At 46.2% G+C, this 17313-nt stretch overlaps 2 protein-coding genes across 7 annotated transcripts in view; one reads left to right on the forward strand and one right to left on the reverse strand.

Moving 5' to 3' along the window:
- Positions 1 to 225: 225 nt before the first annotated feature.
- Positions 226 to 2978, reverse strand: LOC128419162 (protein phosphatase 1 regulatory subunit 3E-like). The gene has a single exon (XM_053399567.1). It carries the CDS (start codon positions 2439 to 2441, stop codon positions 1356 to 1358), a length of 1086 nt encoding a protein of 361 aa, XP_053255542.1. The 5' UTR covers positions 2442 to 2978; the 3' UTR covers positions 226 to 1355.
- A 7499-nt stretch (positions 2979 to 10477) lies between these two features.
- CMC2 (C-X9-C motif containing 2) overlaps positions 10478 to 17313 on the forward strand; it is a 77355-nt gene continuing 70519 nt past the window's right edge. For 2 of the 6 annotated variants that reach the window (XM_053399571.1, XM_053399570.1), the window contains exons 1-2: positions 10478 to 10765; positions 13837 to 14082. In XM_053399571.1, the coding sequence (XP_053255546.1) occupies positions 13873 to 14082 (210 nt within the window). In that variant the 5' untranslated portion in view covers positions 10478 to 10765; positions 13837 to 13872. Of the gene's footprint in view, positions 10766 to 13836; positions 14083 to 17313 lie in introns of those variants that run through there. The other 4 variants (XM_053399569.1, XM_053399568.1, XM_053399572.1 and 1 more) reach the window with 4 other exon arrangements.

Here is a 17313-nt window from a genome sequence, read left to right on the forward strand (position 1 = left end):
AGACACATACAAAACCCTCAGTGGAACTGCGAGAGCAGCACTGTGGTCTGCTGAATTCTAGCGATGAACAGACCACATCCCTACAGACTGGGGTTTCTGTGCAGATTCTTCTCACATCATGGTGAACTGAAACCACCCAGACCTAAACACATTTCACTAGGCAATACAAGTGGACGTGCAGATCATGTGTGTTCCCCAACCCCCCCAGCAGCTTGAGCCTGGCTCATCCCTCCTCCCCCATTCCAGATGCAGACAAATCAATTGTACTGATTCAGTAACCTGCATTGCCCTTTCCCACTGCTTCAGGCAGGCTACCTGCCATCTTTTGAAAGATACTGCTTGCACATTGATTGGCTTAAACGTATATTCACTCCCTCTTTCCTCTTTTTAAAAAGAGGAGCAGATTTGTTTCTTTTTCTTGCTGAAAACCTATTTCAGCGAAAAGGGGAAATGTGGGCTAGTGATGTCACTTAGCTTTCAGCCAATCAGCACTGTGCACAGCCAGCTCTTGCTGCAAGTTGCAGGCTGGTTCTCCCTGATCCAGATATGGGAGAAGATTCTACACTTAAGCAAAATGCAGCGAGTGAGTTTCTACAGTGAATGCTCTGTTTATGGTATAATGTATGTCACCTACTGTACTCCTCACTGAGGAAGCTAACCTATGTCTGGGCTGGACAGCCTCAAACTGCAGGAATGTCTCATATGATGGGAGTGTCTTTTTAAAATCCCTACACACAGAAAACTAGCATGTGGGAGGGGGTTGTCTCATAACCTTCTCTCTGACATGCCAATTTTCATGGTGGAGGGATTTCTTATTTTCAAAACAGGAGCATTCCATCATGGCTGCCTTCATTGCAGTACTAGGTGTTAATATACCCAGAGATTGCTCTGCGTGAGTACTAAGCTGGAGTTGTCATGGTGCTTACCTCCCGTTAAATATCTAATTAGAACTGCAAGCCTCCTTGCCAAGAGAGATTTGATCAAGGCTGGTTGGAGGGCAACTCAAAGGTGGTTGGAGATGGATAAAGTGAGCCACAAACAAAGCTATTACCTATTGCAATCCAATGGAGGTTAATTTGGAAAGGGGACTTTTGGACTCTTGTTTTCCACATCCACTGGCCATAAGGAAAGATGAGCATAACAGAGAAGAGCCACCCCACGGCTCTGCCTTTAACGACGGATCATTTTCCTCCTGGGTCCTCACAGTCCGACCATGCGCCTTATCCTAAAATAAACTCTCCTGGGTGTCGCCATATCCGTTGAGGGAAAGGAGCCTACTGCTCTCCGCCAAGGTGGAGAGGAGGCCCCTCGAGCCGTCGGAGAACCTCGGCGGGGCGGCCGGCGCGCTTCCTTCCTCAGATGAAGTGGATCCAGGCGCCGGCGCCAGGCTCGTGGCCCGAGGCGGCCGCCGGCCTCTGCCTGGCGCGCAGCCGGTAGTTGTGGCCGTCGTTGTTGTCCCAGTACTCGGCGTCGGCCACGCGGTAGCGCACGGCGAACTCCAGCAGCGTGGTGCCCGCGCCCACGGGCAGGTGGAAGGCGAAGCGGTCGCTGTGGCCGTTGGGCGGCGGCGGCAGGTAGGCGGCGGGCACCTCGTTGCAGCTGGCCCAGCGGTTGAGCGTGTAGCGCACCGACACTTGCTTCTCGTAGGCCACGTTGAGGACGCGCACGGCGCCGCGCAGCCCCGACGCCTCGGGGCGCACCCACTCCAGCCTCACCTTGTGCTGCCGGACGCGCTCGGCGAAGCCCGCGCTGGCGCCCGGCTGCGGCGGGAAGAGCGGCTCCAGCACGGGCGCCGGCGGCCCGAAGAGCACCGGCTCCAGCTCGCCCAGCGACGGCGGCTTGCGCGTCTTGAGTAGGTCGGCGGCGCGCGGCGGCAGCGGGAAAGGCGAGGCGGCCAGCGGCGCCGGCGGCACCCGCGGCACGTCGGCCTGGCAGAAGTGGCGCACGGCGATCAGCTCCAAGCCCAGCGAGTCGGCGAAGCGCACCGTCTTGCGGCGGGACGGGCTCTGCTGCAGCGCCGGCCGTAAGCCCCGCTCGCCCGGCGTGGGCAGAGACTTGGCCCGGCGCCGGAGGGTCGGGCTGGGAGGCACCGACGGCAGCGTGGGCTCCCGGCCGCGGGAAGAGGGCGACGCGGGCGGAGGAGAGGTCGGCGGCGACGGGGAGCGAGGGGCGGGCAGCGGGGGCGGCTTCGGGGGGGCGACAGCCTCTGCCGCCGCCTCTGGGGTCACCGGCGGGGAGGGCGGCGGCGGCGAGGAGCAGGGCGGCGGAGACGACGACAGCGACAGCGGCCCCTCGACGGGCTCGGGCTCCGGGCTGCAGCCGCCCTTGCACTGGTCGGCTAGGCTGCCGTAGAGGCAGGCGCTGCAGCTGAAGTTGCGCGGGAGGTAGAGGCGCGGCGGCGGCGTGGGCACCGACGCGTGCACGGAGCCGGCCTTGTCCATGGCGGCGGCAGTAGCGGGGCGCTCTCCTCGGAGGGGACCGTCGGGCAGGAGCCTCCCTTCACCAAGCCGGCGGCGGCGGCTACAGCCGGCTCTCCGGCGGCGCCATGGCGCGCCTGGGCACCTTTCCCGCTACCTCGGGGCTGGGCTGCGGGGCTCACCTTGGCCGGCTTGCAGACGTGACGGGTCACGATCCAGCTCGGAGCCCCTCGCGGCGCGGCGCCTCTCCTCTCTCTGGGTGCTGGGAAGACGTTCCTCTCCTTCGCGGCCGCGGGAACAACCGAGCGCGCACGTCGCTGCTGTGACCGTGAGTTGCCCGCTGAGCTCCGCGTCTGGCGGTGGCAGCCCTACTCCCGCAGACCCCGGCACGATGGAGGGGGAGACCACCGTGACGCGCCGCGGCTCCCGGGCTGCGGCTGACGTCGTGGAGTCATGCAGCCGCCGCCGCAGCAAAATATACGCATCCCGGGCCTCGTGTCATCTTTCCAATTCATCACCGCTCCGCTCTCCGCCCCTTCATCTCCGCCTCGCCTGCTCGCTCCTCTGCCCCCGCCACCTCCCTCCTTGTCATCTCGGCTCACGATCAACCCGCCCCCCCCCCTGCAAACTGTGACGATTGTGCCACCCGCCTTCCTTCCTCTTCTTCTTCCCCCTCACCACCCCCCCTGCCGTGTCCTTAAGTACTTGATCCCAAAGCAAAGGGAGGGGGCGGCGGGAGGGATTCCCCCGGAGAAGGCTCCCTCCCTCCCCGCTCCAGCCTGTTACCGGAATAGCAGAATCAAGGCTCCCTGGGAAACCTAAGTCCGCGGCAGAGAGGAGATGCAGCTGGCTTGCGCGCCGGATCTGGCAGCGTAGATTTAAAAAGGAGGAAATCCAGTTTAATCCCATGTAATGCATTTTTCAATAAATCGGCCGCGCTCGGGAGTGCAGAGCTGCTCAGTCACGGTCAAGAACAAAAGATACTCATTAGGCGCCGAATGAGCTTGATTGGTTCCATTTTCTTGAAAGAAAGTTAATTATGGTTTTAATAAGGAAGATCAGGGGAGGAAAATAATGCTAGTTCGATGGGAGCAGAAGGAATTTTGTCACCCGTTCAATATTCCTCGGTTAAATATAATGCAGCCTCCGTGTTTTGCTTTGTGAAGGAGATTTATGGAAATTGCATAAATAACGGAGAAACTAATCCTGTATTACAGTGAATGGGAGCAACTACGTGACTTGTGCTTGACTAAGCATAGGAAAGACCAAGCATCACTGCCATTTTGATGTATCTCTGAGTTAAGATTGTTGTCGTTTCCACCTGAACCCTTAATCTAACAAAAAAAAATTTAAACAGGATTCAGGCAGTGGACTCTGGAGGTGGCTAGAGCAGCAATAATTATGGAAGAAAGAGACGTGACAACAAAGGCATTCCATATTATCTTCTATACTAGCGCAAATAACAACAAACCAAAATATCACTAAGTAGGTTTCTTATCCGCCATTCCTGATCTAAATGCACGTATCAGAGGCAGATTTAGGGGTGCATGATCAGTTTGGTGGCACTGGGTGTGGAGCCTTGGGAATGCCACAAATATGCTTTGGGATGGGGTGTCAAATTTTGGCACTGCACAAAAAACTATAAAGGGTTAGCCGAGTCCTGTGTTCAGAGTCTTCAATTGCCTGAAGTTTATGTTGGTCATCTGCCAGAGGGAAGAAGGAAAGATTGTGATTTTAGGCTGATCCATGTGAGAAGTAACTTTTTTTTTGTTTATTTTAATACAATCTCATGTTCTAGATATTCTATATATTCTGTTAATAAAACAAACATTTGTTTAAAGTACAGCTTGTGTGGTTTGATCAAAGGGGAGTCTATACAACCTATATTATCCCGCATCACACTTTGGGCCTTTTAACCATGGTAGAGTTGAACTGCTCTTTATTCAGCAGGTGATGGTATCTAACTCTCTGATATGGTGGTTATTAAGCTGCTTGTGGAGAAGCTATCTGGAAAATCTCTGCACTTTTTGTAAAAAGGGTCATCCTTTCAGCGCTCAGGAGAGCAATTTGCACACCATGTACAAATAAATCATAGGTTCTTAGGATTATTAGATGCCTGTGATAGCTCATGTAAAATTATGCATCCTCAGATAAAGAATAGCCAACGGTTTATGTCTGAAAACTCTTTTATGTCCACATACTTTGGCAGAAAGAGCAGTGTTCCTTGGGGACTTCTCATTCTAAGCAAGGCATGCTTGCTGAAAGTGTGGAATCCATTATCTGGCAAAGGATTTTGCATCCTAAGGTGCCAAACATCAATACAATACTTAATTAAACTAATTAGGTTTTTGTAAACAATTGGTTATCCTTATTCAAACACTGAGAAACATGGTCAATTTTTAATGAATTTCAGATCATTTACAAAGCTGCTATCTTGTGTAAACCGCTAAACTCTAATGTTAGTGTTTATGTCAGAAGAGGAATTGCAATATATGTAGAAAAGAAGCAGCTTTTAAAGCATGTTAAAATATTTCAGAATTAGTTAATAAAGTCCCCCCCCCCGTCTCTTACTTGCACTGTAATTTGGATAAATATAGAAGGAGAGAGGACTAAGTAAGTGTAATTATGTTTTTCCTTCTGTATTTTGGGGGCGGGGAGGGAAGGGATGTTGCCAAATTTCTGTGACAAAGATTCTCTCAGTTCTTGTATCTATTTGTTTCAGAAAGTAGTTTTTTCCATTCATCTGTTCTCTATGCATTTGGACACCTTTTAAACCATCATTACCAAATTTAGCATGATGATGTCTGTGATCAAGGAGCAGATTTTGTTCTATGTTTGGGTATGATTGGATGCCATTTTGATTCAAGATGATGGACTGAATGTTTCTAAACCATTGCTTTTAACTACTGACTTCAAAACTGCACTGATTTTTTTTAGTTTCTCAGAATTCTTGAGCAATGTCAGATACACTGTTGCCAAACCTCTATAACTGGAGAAATAATTTAGCAAAGGTAATCTCTGTGTATAACTATTTGAAACACACACACACAGACACAATTTAGAACATTTGTATCTTTCTTTTAAAAAGTTAGAGATGACTTCCAACAAAATAACACAATATTAACAAAACCCAATAAAAATTACATAAATGACAACAGCCAAAAGCGGTGTATTCTGTAGCAGTGCTCTTGCAGAATCAGAAATGCCCACTTTGTCAGAGACTTTTGGGAAAGAGCTGGGTTTCATGGCCTTTCTGAAAGACAATCACAAGAACTGTGTGACTTCGGACTTTGGCGTAGTGATTTTATAACTTCAATGGCAGTGAAGTCCCTGCACTCTGTCCCTGCTCACTTCATGTAGGCACATGGAGCTAGGGCCCTCATGTAGAAAATGGATATTTTTTTGCAGGGTGGGTGGGTGGGTAGAAAGCATAGTTAATTTGTGAGACAAACATTAGTGTAGCAGAGAAAGCAGTCTGCAGTAGATTACATTTGTTGTGTTTTGGTCTGACACGCACTCCCATGGAGCAAGGCAGGTTGCAGGACCACTGATAGACCCGAGTCGGTGACTTGTTCTGAACTTCTGACAGAAGCCGAGAACACACTGGGGCCTTCTAAGCCTCTGCCTCCAGACTACCTTTTTGCCCACTTTTAGAGGCTTCAGATTCTTAAAGGACCAGCCCTCTAATCTGCCCTTCTCCACCCTTCCATCACCTTCTGCCTTGTGAGCACCCTGTCCTGCTGGAGCACTGAGGTACTGTGGGAGCCATTTGGTTCCCCAGGCTGAAGGGAAGGTGCCTACCAGAATCCTGCCTCAACATCTAGTCTCTCTGATGGTCCTGGATATTCTTCTGAAGGCTCCTATCTGACCTCCTTGGTGCAGTGGTCTCCTGACCTCCAGTCAGAGCCTTCAACTTGGTTGGTCTCCTCATCTGATGCCTCAGCAGCCTCTGACTCTTGTGTCTGGATTGCTGCTGGATTCAAGGGTTGTGACAAAGTTAAATCCCGAGTTTCTGAAAGAACGTATCACCCTGCCTGTGCACAAATATCTCTAGTGGAAGCCCTGGTAGTGATCTCCTCACCCAGTGAGATCCATGGGGTGGGGACTAAGTGTGCTTTCTTAGTGCTGGCTCCCTGCCTCTGGAATGACCTCTCTTCTGAACTGCATCTCACCATGACATTGCTCTTGCTTTTTTGTTGGGTGAAGATGCATCTCTTTGGGTGAAGTACACTGGACTAGATTTTTTAAAATTGCTGCTGCTGTTTTGTTTACACATAATTTATGTTGGCTTTTTAAAATATTATTGTTTAACTTCTGGTTTCAATTGTATGCATTTCCACTCTGCAACCTCTGGATGAAGGGCATACTATAAAAATGATAAATAAATAAATAATAAACGACTACAATACATTCTTTGTTTTGATAATACGTATCTTTAGCTCAGGGGAATATGAAGGCACTTCTTTCAGAGTTTCCTGAGTCACTCTGTTTCTTCACCCAAGTCATGTGTTCATGCCCTTAGTGTGGTGATTATCATTTTCCTCTAGGGCTTGTTCCTGCTTAGACAGACATGCAGGATTTTAAAAAGAAAAATCTACAGATGAGCCAAGGAGGTTTAAATGCTCTCACTTCACTTTTGATTATGTCACACTGCTTTGATTAAAACAAGAAACACCCTTTCTGCTGTGTAAATAACAGTCATGTTAATGTTCACTGAAATGACCTTATTGCAGAACACACCTGTTCATAACCGTTTATAAAAGTTCATAGCAGAAAAGAAAATATTTGAAAAACTGAAGGACTGAGCACTGGGAATATATGATTGTCACTCTCCGTCACAGAAACATGTTTAGCACCTTTATTGACCAGGCACTTCTAAATTGTAAGCCAGTTTTGTGATCATGAATAGATCACTCCATTTTTGGTAAGACGTTCAAAGGACAAAGGACAATTTTCTTTCTGAATTTTCAAACCTCTTATAAAAATAAAACATGCTCATGGACTCTTATTACAGTAACAAGTTACTGGTATGTGAATTCTTACCTTAAACTTTGTAACAATATGAACCTAACTTTGTATATGCCATAAATATCTAGTTATAAACCTTCTATAAGCAGGAACCAGATTTCATACAGACAATTATCTCTTTTAAGATTAAATTTATGATCCAGGAACTGTAAAGATAAAGGTTGTGTCCTCTTCATTTCAAACTTGTGTCTCAGGAAGGTAGTAGTAAACCAGAAGATATGTACAAACAACAGTTCAAAGGTTTTGGTGTTCTGTTACTCACTCACTAGGTAAGCCCCTTCCCTTCCCATAGAAGTTAGGTTTGATCAAAGTATACTTAAACCCCAAGCAAACAGCTCCAACCACTCTTCCTTTGCTACTTACCTTTACTTGACTGCAGACCAAAGGAACAGGTGAGAGATTTGTTTCCTTGCTGGCGTAGGATTCTGAGGAAGAGCCCAAGGTGACTTCACACCATACATTTAAAGTATGACTTAAAACAGTCGTGGCTTTTTCTAAATGGTCTTGGCACCAGTATACCTGAAGGAGCATCTCCACCCCCATTGCTCAGCCGAGACGCTGAGGTCCTCCTCCAAGGGCCGTCTGCTGGTTCCCTCACTGCAAGAAGCAAAGTTACAGGGAACCAGGCAGAGGGCCTTTTCGGTGGCACCCTCCCTGTAGAATGCCCTCCCTTCAGATGTAAAGGAGATAAAGAATTACACAGCTTTTAGAAGACATCTGAAGGCAGCCCTGTATTGGGAGGTTTTCAATGCTTGATGCTTTTATTATTTTTTAGATATGCAGTGGTACCTCTGGTTACGTGCATAATTCGTTCTGGAGGTTCGTTCTTAACCTGAAGCTGTTCTTAACCTGAAGCACCACTTTAGCTAATGGGACCTCCCGCTGCTGCCGCGCCGCTGCTGCGTGATTTCTGTTCTCATCCTGAAGCAAAGTTCTTAACCCAAGGTACTATTTCTGGGTTAGCGGAGTCTGTAACCTGAAGCGTATGTAACCTGAAGTGTATGTGACCCGAGGTACCACTGTATATCTAATATATGCAGTGTAGTGGTTAAGAGCAGTAGACGTAATCTGGTAAACCGGGTTCACGTCCCCGCTCCTCCACATGCAGCTGCTGGTTGACCTTGGGCCAATCTCACTTCTCTGAAGTCTCTCAGCTTCGCTTGCCTCAAAGAGTGTTTGTTGTGGGGAAGGGAGGGAAAAGAGATTGTGAGTCTCTTTAAGACTCCTTAGGGTAGTGATAAAGCAGGAAATCAAATCCAAACTCTTCTTCTTTTATAAGCCGCCCAGAGTGCCTGGGGAAACCCAGCCAGATGGGTGGGGTATAAATAATAAAATTATTATTCATTATTTATTTTCCCATAGGATACACTGGGGATCATAGCTGTGCGTGGGAAATAGGGGTCTCCTAACAATTCTTAGGACCCTTAACAAACTGCAGTTCCCAGAATTATTTGTGGGAAGCCATGACTGTTTAAAGTTACACCACTGCTTTAAATGTATGGTGTGAATGTGGCCTGGCAGAAGGCACAGATATCAAATTCTTGACTTTGCACTACACTTGCTCATAAGATCAGTTATACTTCCAACTCTTATTTTAATTTCTTTAATTTCTCTTTAGTGTGAATCTGTTTCTCACGCTCCAGGTTTTTGGATAGCTGGGAACTCTTTTTAAGACTAAGGTGTGTGACTATGAATCATATTGGCCGCCTGCATAACTGTAAAACTTGCTGTCCAAAGCAATACCCATATACCCACTGTCTTTTGTTTCTGTGTAATAAACTAATATGTTTATACTTCCTGGTGTGACAAGTTCTTAGCTGAGTATATGGGTGAAAGGTATATATGCATTTTAAAAAGACACATGTCCTGACTTCACGCAAAAGGCTTCATTTCTCTCAGTAGGGTATTGCTGGCTTCATAGACATGATGTGGGTTCAAACGTACACCTCATAACACACTTTTCTGATTTCTTCTGAGTGCACTGTGCTCACTGTATGAGTCAGCCACATAGGAAGCTGAACTGACATGTTTACTCCCAGGTGACGGATTATCTTGACATAGCGGAAAATTGCTAAAGAAATGACTCTCTTGACCCTCGCTGCTAGTAGCAATACATTTTTGAAGCTGAATTTTGTTGCATGTGTGGCCTGTCCCATCTGTGTTTGTGATGGAAGCACATGTTCAGACTTCTGATGCGGAGCAGGGAGGGGCAGTTTTATGGGGCGAACAGTTGCCAGGGGAAGAGCTAAGCTCTCCTTTCCCTCTGGCTGCTGCAAAGCTCCCTCTCTCAACAACTCTCGACCAAGAAGGACCATTGGTCTAGTAGTGTTACACGCAGAGTCTGGCCAAGATCATAGCTGTCAACTTTCAGATTTGAAAATAAGGGATCAGCAGTCTCACCTGTACCAGGGACAGTCTACGGGATATCTAATAATCCGGGATAGCAGCGGGAAACGGCGCTGGAATAAGGGAATTTGCCGCAAAAAAAGGGAAGGTTGACAGCTATGGCCAAGATCATGATGATGGAGGGACTCTTTATCTTAGTGTTCTATCTTGGCTCATTTCTTGATGTGCTAGCTTTCAACTTGCAGAGCTTATGGGATGATGCTGATGCTGAGAGCCAGTGTGGTGTAACGGTCTGTTATCATGTAGGACTAGCACCAGGGAGACTCGTGTCCAAAATCCCAACTCGGCCACACGGAAATCACACGCTGGGTGACTTTGCTCGGGCCAGTAACCAGCCCAACCCACCTCGCAGGGCTGTTGCGAGGATTAATTGAGAGCGAACCGTGTGGCCCACCTTGAATCCCTTGGAGGAAAAGGTGGGATATAAATGCAAGGAATAATGCTGGTAATGAGTCCCTCTCGCCCCGCCCCGCCCGCCAGCCTTTGTTCGCTACTTCTCCCCCTCAGGCCTGCCTTCCTAAACAATCGCCGCCTCCCCTTGGCCCCGCCCCTTTCCCTCCCTCGCGCCGCGCCGCGCCTTCCTCCCCTCCCTCACAACGACCGCTCCCGTCACCCGGGGCAACGGCTTTGAGGCGGGAGGGGATGGGCGGTGACGGCGACAGAGGCGCGGGACGGCGAGGGGACTGTGAGCGCAGCGGAGGCCCCACCCACCTCCCGGAGCAGCGCCAGCGCCGCCGCCGCTCAACCCCCTGGTCCGTCCGTCGGTGTGCCCTCGTCGCCGTGTTCCCCTCCTTCCCTCTCTGGGTCCCGCGTGGGGGACTGGCAGGCGGAGGAGGAGGCTGAGGCGGGTCACAAGACTTGCGGGGGGAGGAGGAAGGGGCACGAGGAACGTCAAAAGGAGGCCTTATTATGGGGTGAGTCCGAGGGGGCCAGAGGAGGGGAACGGGCGGAGGACCCGGGCCGACACTGGAGCCACGCCACGGGGACAGTGAGGGAAAGCAAGGCGAGGCGAGGGACCTCTGAGCGCCTGCAGAGCGCTCCCACAAAGTAACTGGAACTCTTACTCTGCCCCGAGTGTTTCCCAAACTTGGGTCACCATCTGTCTTTGGACTACAACTCCCAGCATCCCTAGCTAGCAGGACCAGTGGTCAGGGATGATGGGGATTGTAGTTCAAAAATAGCTGGAGACCCAAGTTTGGGAAACACTGGTCCAGCCCAACCTTTCTCAACCTTGGGTCCGCAGATGTTGTTGGACTACAACACCCAGCATTCTTAGCCAGCAAGACCAATGGGCAAGGATGAGGGTAGTTGTAGTACAACATCTGTGGACCTAAGGTTCAGAAAGGTTGGGCTAGCCCAGTGTTTCCCAAATTCGGGTCTCCAGCTGTTTTTGAACTGCAGTTCTCATCATCCCTGACCACTGTTTCTGCGAGCTAGGGATGGTGGGAGTTGTAGTCCAAAAACAGCTGGAGATCCAAGTTTGGGAAACACTGGGCTAGCCATACACAACTGGGATTTTTAAAAAGAAGGGTGCTCCTGACCAGCCCCAATGTCTTCCCATAGGTAACTGGTGCTTTAAGACAAGGGTGTCCCTGACCGTGCACAGTCACTGCCTTCCACCCTCCTGCAGTTACTGGGACATGTCAGCATGTTCTGAAATGAGGGGCTGAACTATGGGCATGTTTGCTGTGAGAACACTTGACAGCTTGTTTTCTGAACAACAGTGTAACTGAGGGAGGAATAGTCTTCTAAAAGAATATGAAATGGTATTAAATTATGGGAAGGAAGAACGTAAGGGGGAAGTAGGGAAAGACAGGTGAAGCTAAGGGTGAAGACAGCAATTCATTATACTGCAGGGTACTCAACGTTTTTGGGCCTGAGTATATTTGGAAATGGAAGAAACTCTCATGGGCACCACAAGCTACCCATTTCACATAAGAACTGTCAGTGCTCAGACCCTGCTCCCTGTCCAATCCAGGCAAAACATCCCCAAAACTAATAAAACACTTTGCAGACCCAAGCATTATGTAAGGTGGTGAAAATTTTAATGCTCTTCTCTTCATTGAAGACAAATGCCTAGCAATGCAGTCTTTTCACTGGACTTTAGGAAACAGGTTTCCATCACACTTTAGAACTGATGTCTGCTTTCATTCTAAGGCAGGGGTGGACAACCTTACTGTTCCTCAGGGGCACATGTAGCTGATGGGCGATACTCGGGGAACTTGTGCCAGTTTGTGTGGCTAGTCCAGTCTTGGCAGTGGGCTGGAGCATTAACATCCACACACCCAACTTACACCCACATCAAACCACAGGGTTTTTTTGGAAGATGGGGACAAAGTAATACCGTCGTAGCTTGAATCCCAAACGCCTTGTGAGTTGAACGTTTTGGCTCCCAAACTCCGCAAACACGGAAGTGAGTGTTCTGGTTTGTGAATGTTCTTTGGAACCCGAATATCCGAAGGGGCTTCCGCGGCTTCTGATTGGCTGCAGAAGCTTCCTTGGTTTCCGAGCGTTTTGGAAGTTGAACGGACTTTCAGAACAGATTCCGTTTGACTTCCGAGGTACCACTGTATAGGGATGATATCTGTAAATAAATCCCCATTTCTTTGATCTGTTTGAAGCATCTTGGGCTACTGGGTGTAGCCTTTCTGAGGGAAAGGTCCCAGTTAATTAGTATAATGTGCCACCAGTGTGGAGAGCTTGCTGCCAGATTGCTCAAGGTCAGGGGTCGGCAACCTAAGGCCCATGGGCCAGAAGCGGCCCACAAAGGCTGTTTAACAGGCCCACGAGCCGCGCAGGCGTGATTTTCGGCCTCTTGGCATGTGCAGAAGCGATTTCTGGCGCCACAGGCATGCACAGACATGATTTCTTGCATTGCATCGGCCTGGCCCATGGAGGATCTCCGCAGGAGTGATCCGGCACATGCCCGGTAAGCCTTGCTGACCCCTGCTCAAGGTCGTAGAAATGGCGCAAAAATGAACTTTGTAGTAGCAGCTGGATAGTGTTCCAGTATGTACATTATCTATTGTTGGGAAAACTAGGCCCTAGGCTGTGATTGGCAAAAATATGCCTTGTAACCAGGCTTTTTGGTATTAAAAAGTAGCCTTTTGATTTATTTTGGGGAGGCCCATTCAGATGAAGGATTGTGTTGCAACGACCTGGATGTAGCTTGCTGGTGGGATCTGTGACTACGGGGTTGGTGGTAGGGTGAGGCAAGCTAATGCTGTTCTTTTTGGTCTGTACCTGAATTCCCAAAAGTTTTTTTGTTTCTTAAATTGTAATTTTTAGTATGAAAAGGATTCTATTTTAGTCTTGTGGTCTCTTAATAAAGTATTTGTCTTTATTGCTGTGGCTTCTTATGGTAGGCTTTTGTCTAAATCTGGCACCTGGTTTTCACTACTGAGTAATTTGTGGGTTTGGGGCTTGGAGAACAAGGAGTGGATATTTGGCTCTTGGCTAGGTGAATTCCAAGGGCTCCAAAAAGAAATCTGAGTGTCCCCTGACTTAGATTTGGAAAACTTTTCAGGAGTGGAGGCTGGGCAGGATTGATTTTCCCTGAGCATCATTCAGCTTGGCTGCAGAGTTGAGAAATTAGCCCTGGGTAGAGAGGAATAATACCTGCTTCTTTGTTCTAGGCTAGAAGGGGTGAGAGAGGAATAAGGAATGCTTACCATCATAGCTCCAATCTCAAAACAAAATTTTATTCAATCCCTTCTTTATCATACAAGTCTAGAAATAATGTAGGTGCTGTGATCCAGAGCTGCTATGCAGTTCCTGAGTCAGCAGGAGTTCTGTAAGACGGGGTAAAAAAGCATGTCCTTGTATTCTGTTAAAGGATTTTAGAGGTAAAATTACTTGTTATCACCCAGCAACAGCTGATCAGTAAAAAAAGAAACATACTAATTTTGTTTCATTCATGCTATTATAAAATAAATTGTCTAACTGCAGTATTATTATTTTGTTTTAAAAAATCCTTAAAACACAGGCAGAGCGCGTGTAACCTACAGAGTCAGCAAGTGTAATGACTTCCTCTGAACAGAAGCAAAATGAAATAGAGTCTGAAAGAGTCGCTGGAAATACAAGAATTGTGGAAACAGAATTGCGCTGCACCTACCCAAATGAGAGGCGGGAGAGGAATCAGATTTACACCCTTCTAAGCATCAGTAACAGCATAAATGAACAAGAGGAAAGGTCCTTGGATTGTACTAATGGAACAGGATGGGAGGAAGCTGTGAGTAAGAATTTTATGTTGTGAACATTTATACTCTGTCACAAATTATCCATTAAAAAGAATCTGCTATAATATAGTGTAGTTTATAAATGGGCACCACTTGTCTCCTAGGGGCTGGTTCAAATGTAGTATCAGTTGAAGCATCTTGTGTTCAAATGTGCATTCTGATGAATATAAGAATTATATCCTTGGTTTCAAATCCATCAGGTGATACCGTTGCAGAAGTCCATTTAGTTATACAGGTCTCTCTTGCTGAATCTTTTCAATATAAATGTTGCAGCTGTGGATGCATGCACCTTCCCTCACCTTAAGTTGCAATACTACCTATGGCCCTGCCTAGACAGAGTTAGCTTTGCCTTGTCCATATATGCTGTGGAAAATCCAAGTCTGACTAGTCTAGTGGACTTGGAGAGGCCTTTGGAAACTATTTGTTATCTTCAATTACCACTTGGAATGTAGCTTGCCAATTTTATGTGGCTTCTAATTTGATTCCAAGGATTTTCCAAGATACTGGTTGTGACAGGTTTTAACATATAAAGTCTCATATGGCTTCGGACCAGAGTATCTGAAGGCTTGACTGCTCCTATATGAACCTGCTTGATTTTTAAGACATTCATCAGGGGCCTTGCTTTGGGTACTTCCACTTTCAGATGGAAAGTGGGTGGCAATCAGATAGTATCCTGGTTTTGGAAGATTTTCTCCAGGGACAAATTGACTGGCACCTACTCTCAGCCTTTAGAATGAGGTTGATACAACTGTATTCTCCTAGATTTTTAATTGTTTTAACACTTCCTTTGCTGCTGGGTACATTTGTTGACATTCTTATGGTTTGTATTGTAGTTCTTAAACTTTCTTAGCTGCTTAGAAAGTTTATATACTCAAATGTGGGATAAAATTATTTTAAAGAAAATATTTAAAAACAAAACTCTTGTGACACGTTAAGTCCATTTAGCATGATAAAAACATCTGGGAGATAGACCGAGCTTTAATCCATAAAAACCTATGCCATGATAAACGTGTTAATCTTTAAGGAATGGCAAGAATCTTGTTGATCTATTTACAAAGGAATTAATAAAAATAAATTATAGGTATTAATAATTTCATCCTGTCCAGACTAAAGTCAGTGGTGTTGGGTTCCAAAATTTACATAAAAGATAATCCTTAAATTAGACAGTGCTTTTGATGAAATTATTATAATGATAGTATTTGTGATTTGGTTCAGGTTAGTATATGTAGCAATAATTTAATTCTTTGCTCAGGGTACTCTACACTTTCCCATTATATGTCATTTTAAAGATGTGCAGCTGGCGCTATGCATGGAAAGAAGTCAGCCTGCATTTACTGGGGCTTATGCCCAAGTAAGTCTTCATATGACTGCAGTTAATTGTGTAATTACTTTTACAGTTTTCTTGTATTTTGGATTGTGAAGCAAATGTCAAAGCTTTTCTTCCTACTGCCATGCCATTGTTACTCTATTTTTAGGCTCATGTTTACTACATTTTTTGAGCTCTGCTTTGTGTCCAGATTTCTGTATCTAATTAAGAAGCCCTGTGGTTATGTCCACATGGTACTTATTTTTAGGGCTGCAATCATGCCAGTGGCTTCATCCAGAGTCCATCTTTTCCTTGTATACATGCTTTGTATTTCCTAGTTTATAACACCTTGCAAGTGTTGGGGGAAGAGAATGACCAGCAAGGTCTAGTGATGCTTTCTTGTGAGAGGGAGCAATCCGAGCCACCTTGAAGGAAGCAGATATGTACCTTCTCTTAACCTGCAGGCTGTTCCATCTATTGGTTGCTAATTTCTCATTTGTGAATAAAAGTTATCTAGCAGGTAATTATCACAACCCTGATTGCAACCCTGCTATTTTTCCTAAATTTCTCAGCAGGTTTTGTTATCATCAGTTATGATATTATTCTGGTGTATATTTCCTGGGACATTGTGCTTCAGTTCCTATGTGGAGAGCCATTTTCAGAATGTGGTGCTGAGAGATTATCACTAATGTATTATGCAGGGATTTATTTTGTCTCTTATGCTGTTTAGAATCTCTTCTGTTTGAAAATCCTGAGGTCCTTTGGGATCCTGGAGTAAGGTGCCATCCGTATGCTGCTGACATTTTCTTGTAAAATTCAGAAGTGGTGGTGGATAAGATGAACTGATGTCTGAAATGAGTAATAATAATAATAATAATAATAATAATAATAATAATAATTTATTATTTATACCCTGTCCATCTGGCTGGGTTGCATGAACTGGATGCATGCTAACTAACTGAAGCTCAATCCAGACAAGATGGAGGTACTGATTATAATTGGTTTATAAGTGGTTTAGCTTGATACGTTGAGTCTATTTTGGGTGGTTTTGCATTTCCTTGAAGAATTAAATGCAGAGCTTGGAGATTTGTTTAGATCTGTTCTTATATCTGGATGCCCAAGTGAGATGTTGCATGAAGCACTTTCTTCCAGTTTCAGCTGCTATGCCAGTTTTCACCCCTCCTCTTGATGACTCTCTTATGTTAAGCTAATGCAATGTCCAACCCCCTACAAAGCAGGAATATGCAGCTGTCCCATAAGGGGATCGAACCTGCAACCTTGGCATTATCATGCTCTAATCAACTGACCCATCCAGACTCAGATGGAAAGGGATGGACTATGCAGAACTTGATAAACTGACAGGGAAGATTAGATATCAGCGAGATCAAAGTTTCATCGAGGATTGGAAAAAATTAGCAGATTATTGGGAATGTATAAGTGATAACGAAATAACGTTAGTGGCATTTAAAGAAGCTCTGTAATAGATTAAGGAATATTGCAAAAAAGCAGAATATAAGATGGGGGTAAGCATAAAGGTAATATAGAAATTGGGAAATGTGTATCAAAAAATTAGAATTCGAATGATTCTCAGAGAAGCTGAAGGAAGTCAAAAAATTGGAAATGTATTACAATTTGTTAATGTGAAATGATTGTATGGAAAAACTAATAAAATATATTTAAAAAAAAAAAAAGGAAAGGGATGCCTTAGAAGACTACTGAGAAGCCACAACTAGCTGCCTGAATGCTGAGATTCTCTTCAGAGACCCTTCTCTGGGTGTCCTTTGCCTGTTTTATATCCTACTTTTCGAGGCAAAAGACATTTTTAAAACAGCTTACAATGTAGCAGAGCAAGTATAACAATTTCAAAACAATAAAAATTCAGTTCTATTAACTAAGATTCTAGTTAGGAGATAATGCA

This window comes from Podarcis raffonei, chromosome 8 (genome assembly GCF_027172205.1).
Source record: "Podarcis raffonei isolate rPodRaf1 chromosome 8, rPodRaf1.pri, whole genome shotgun sequence".
Taxonomy (NCBI): Eukaryota; Metazoa; Chordata; class Lepidosauria; order Squamata; family Lacertidae; genus Podarcis; species Podarcis raffonei.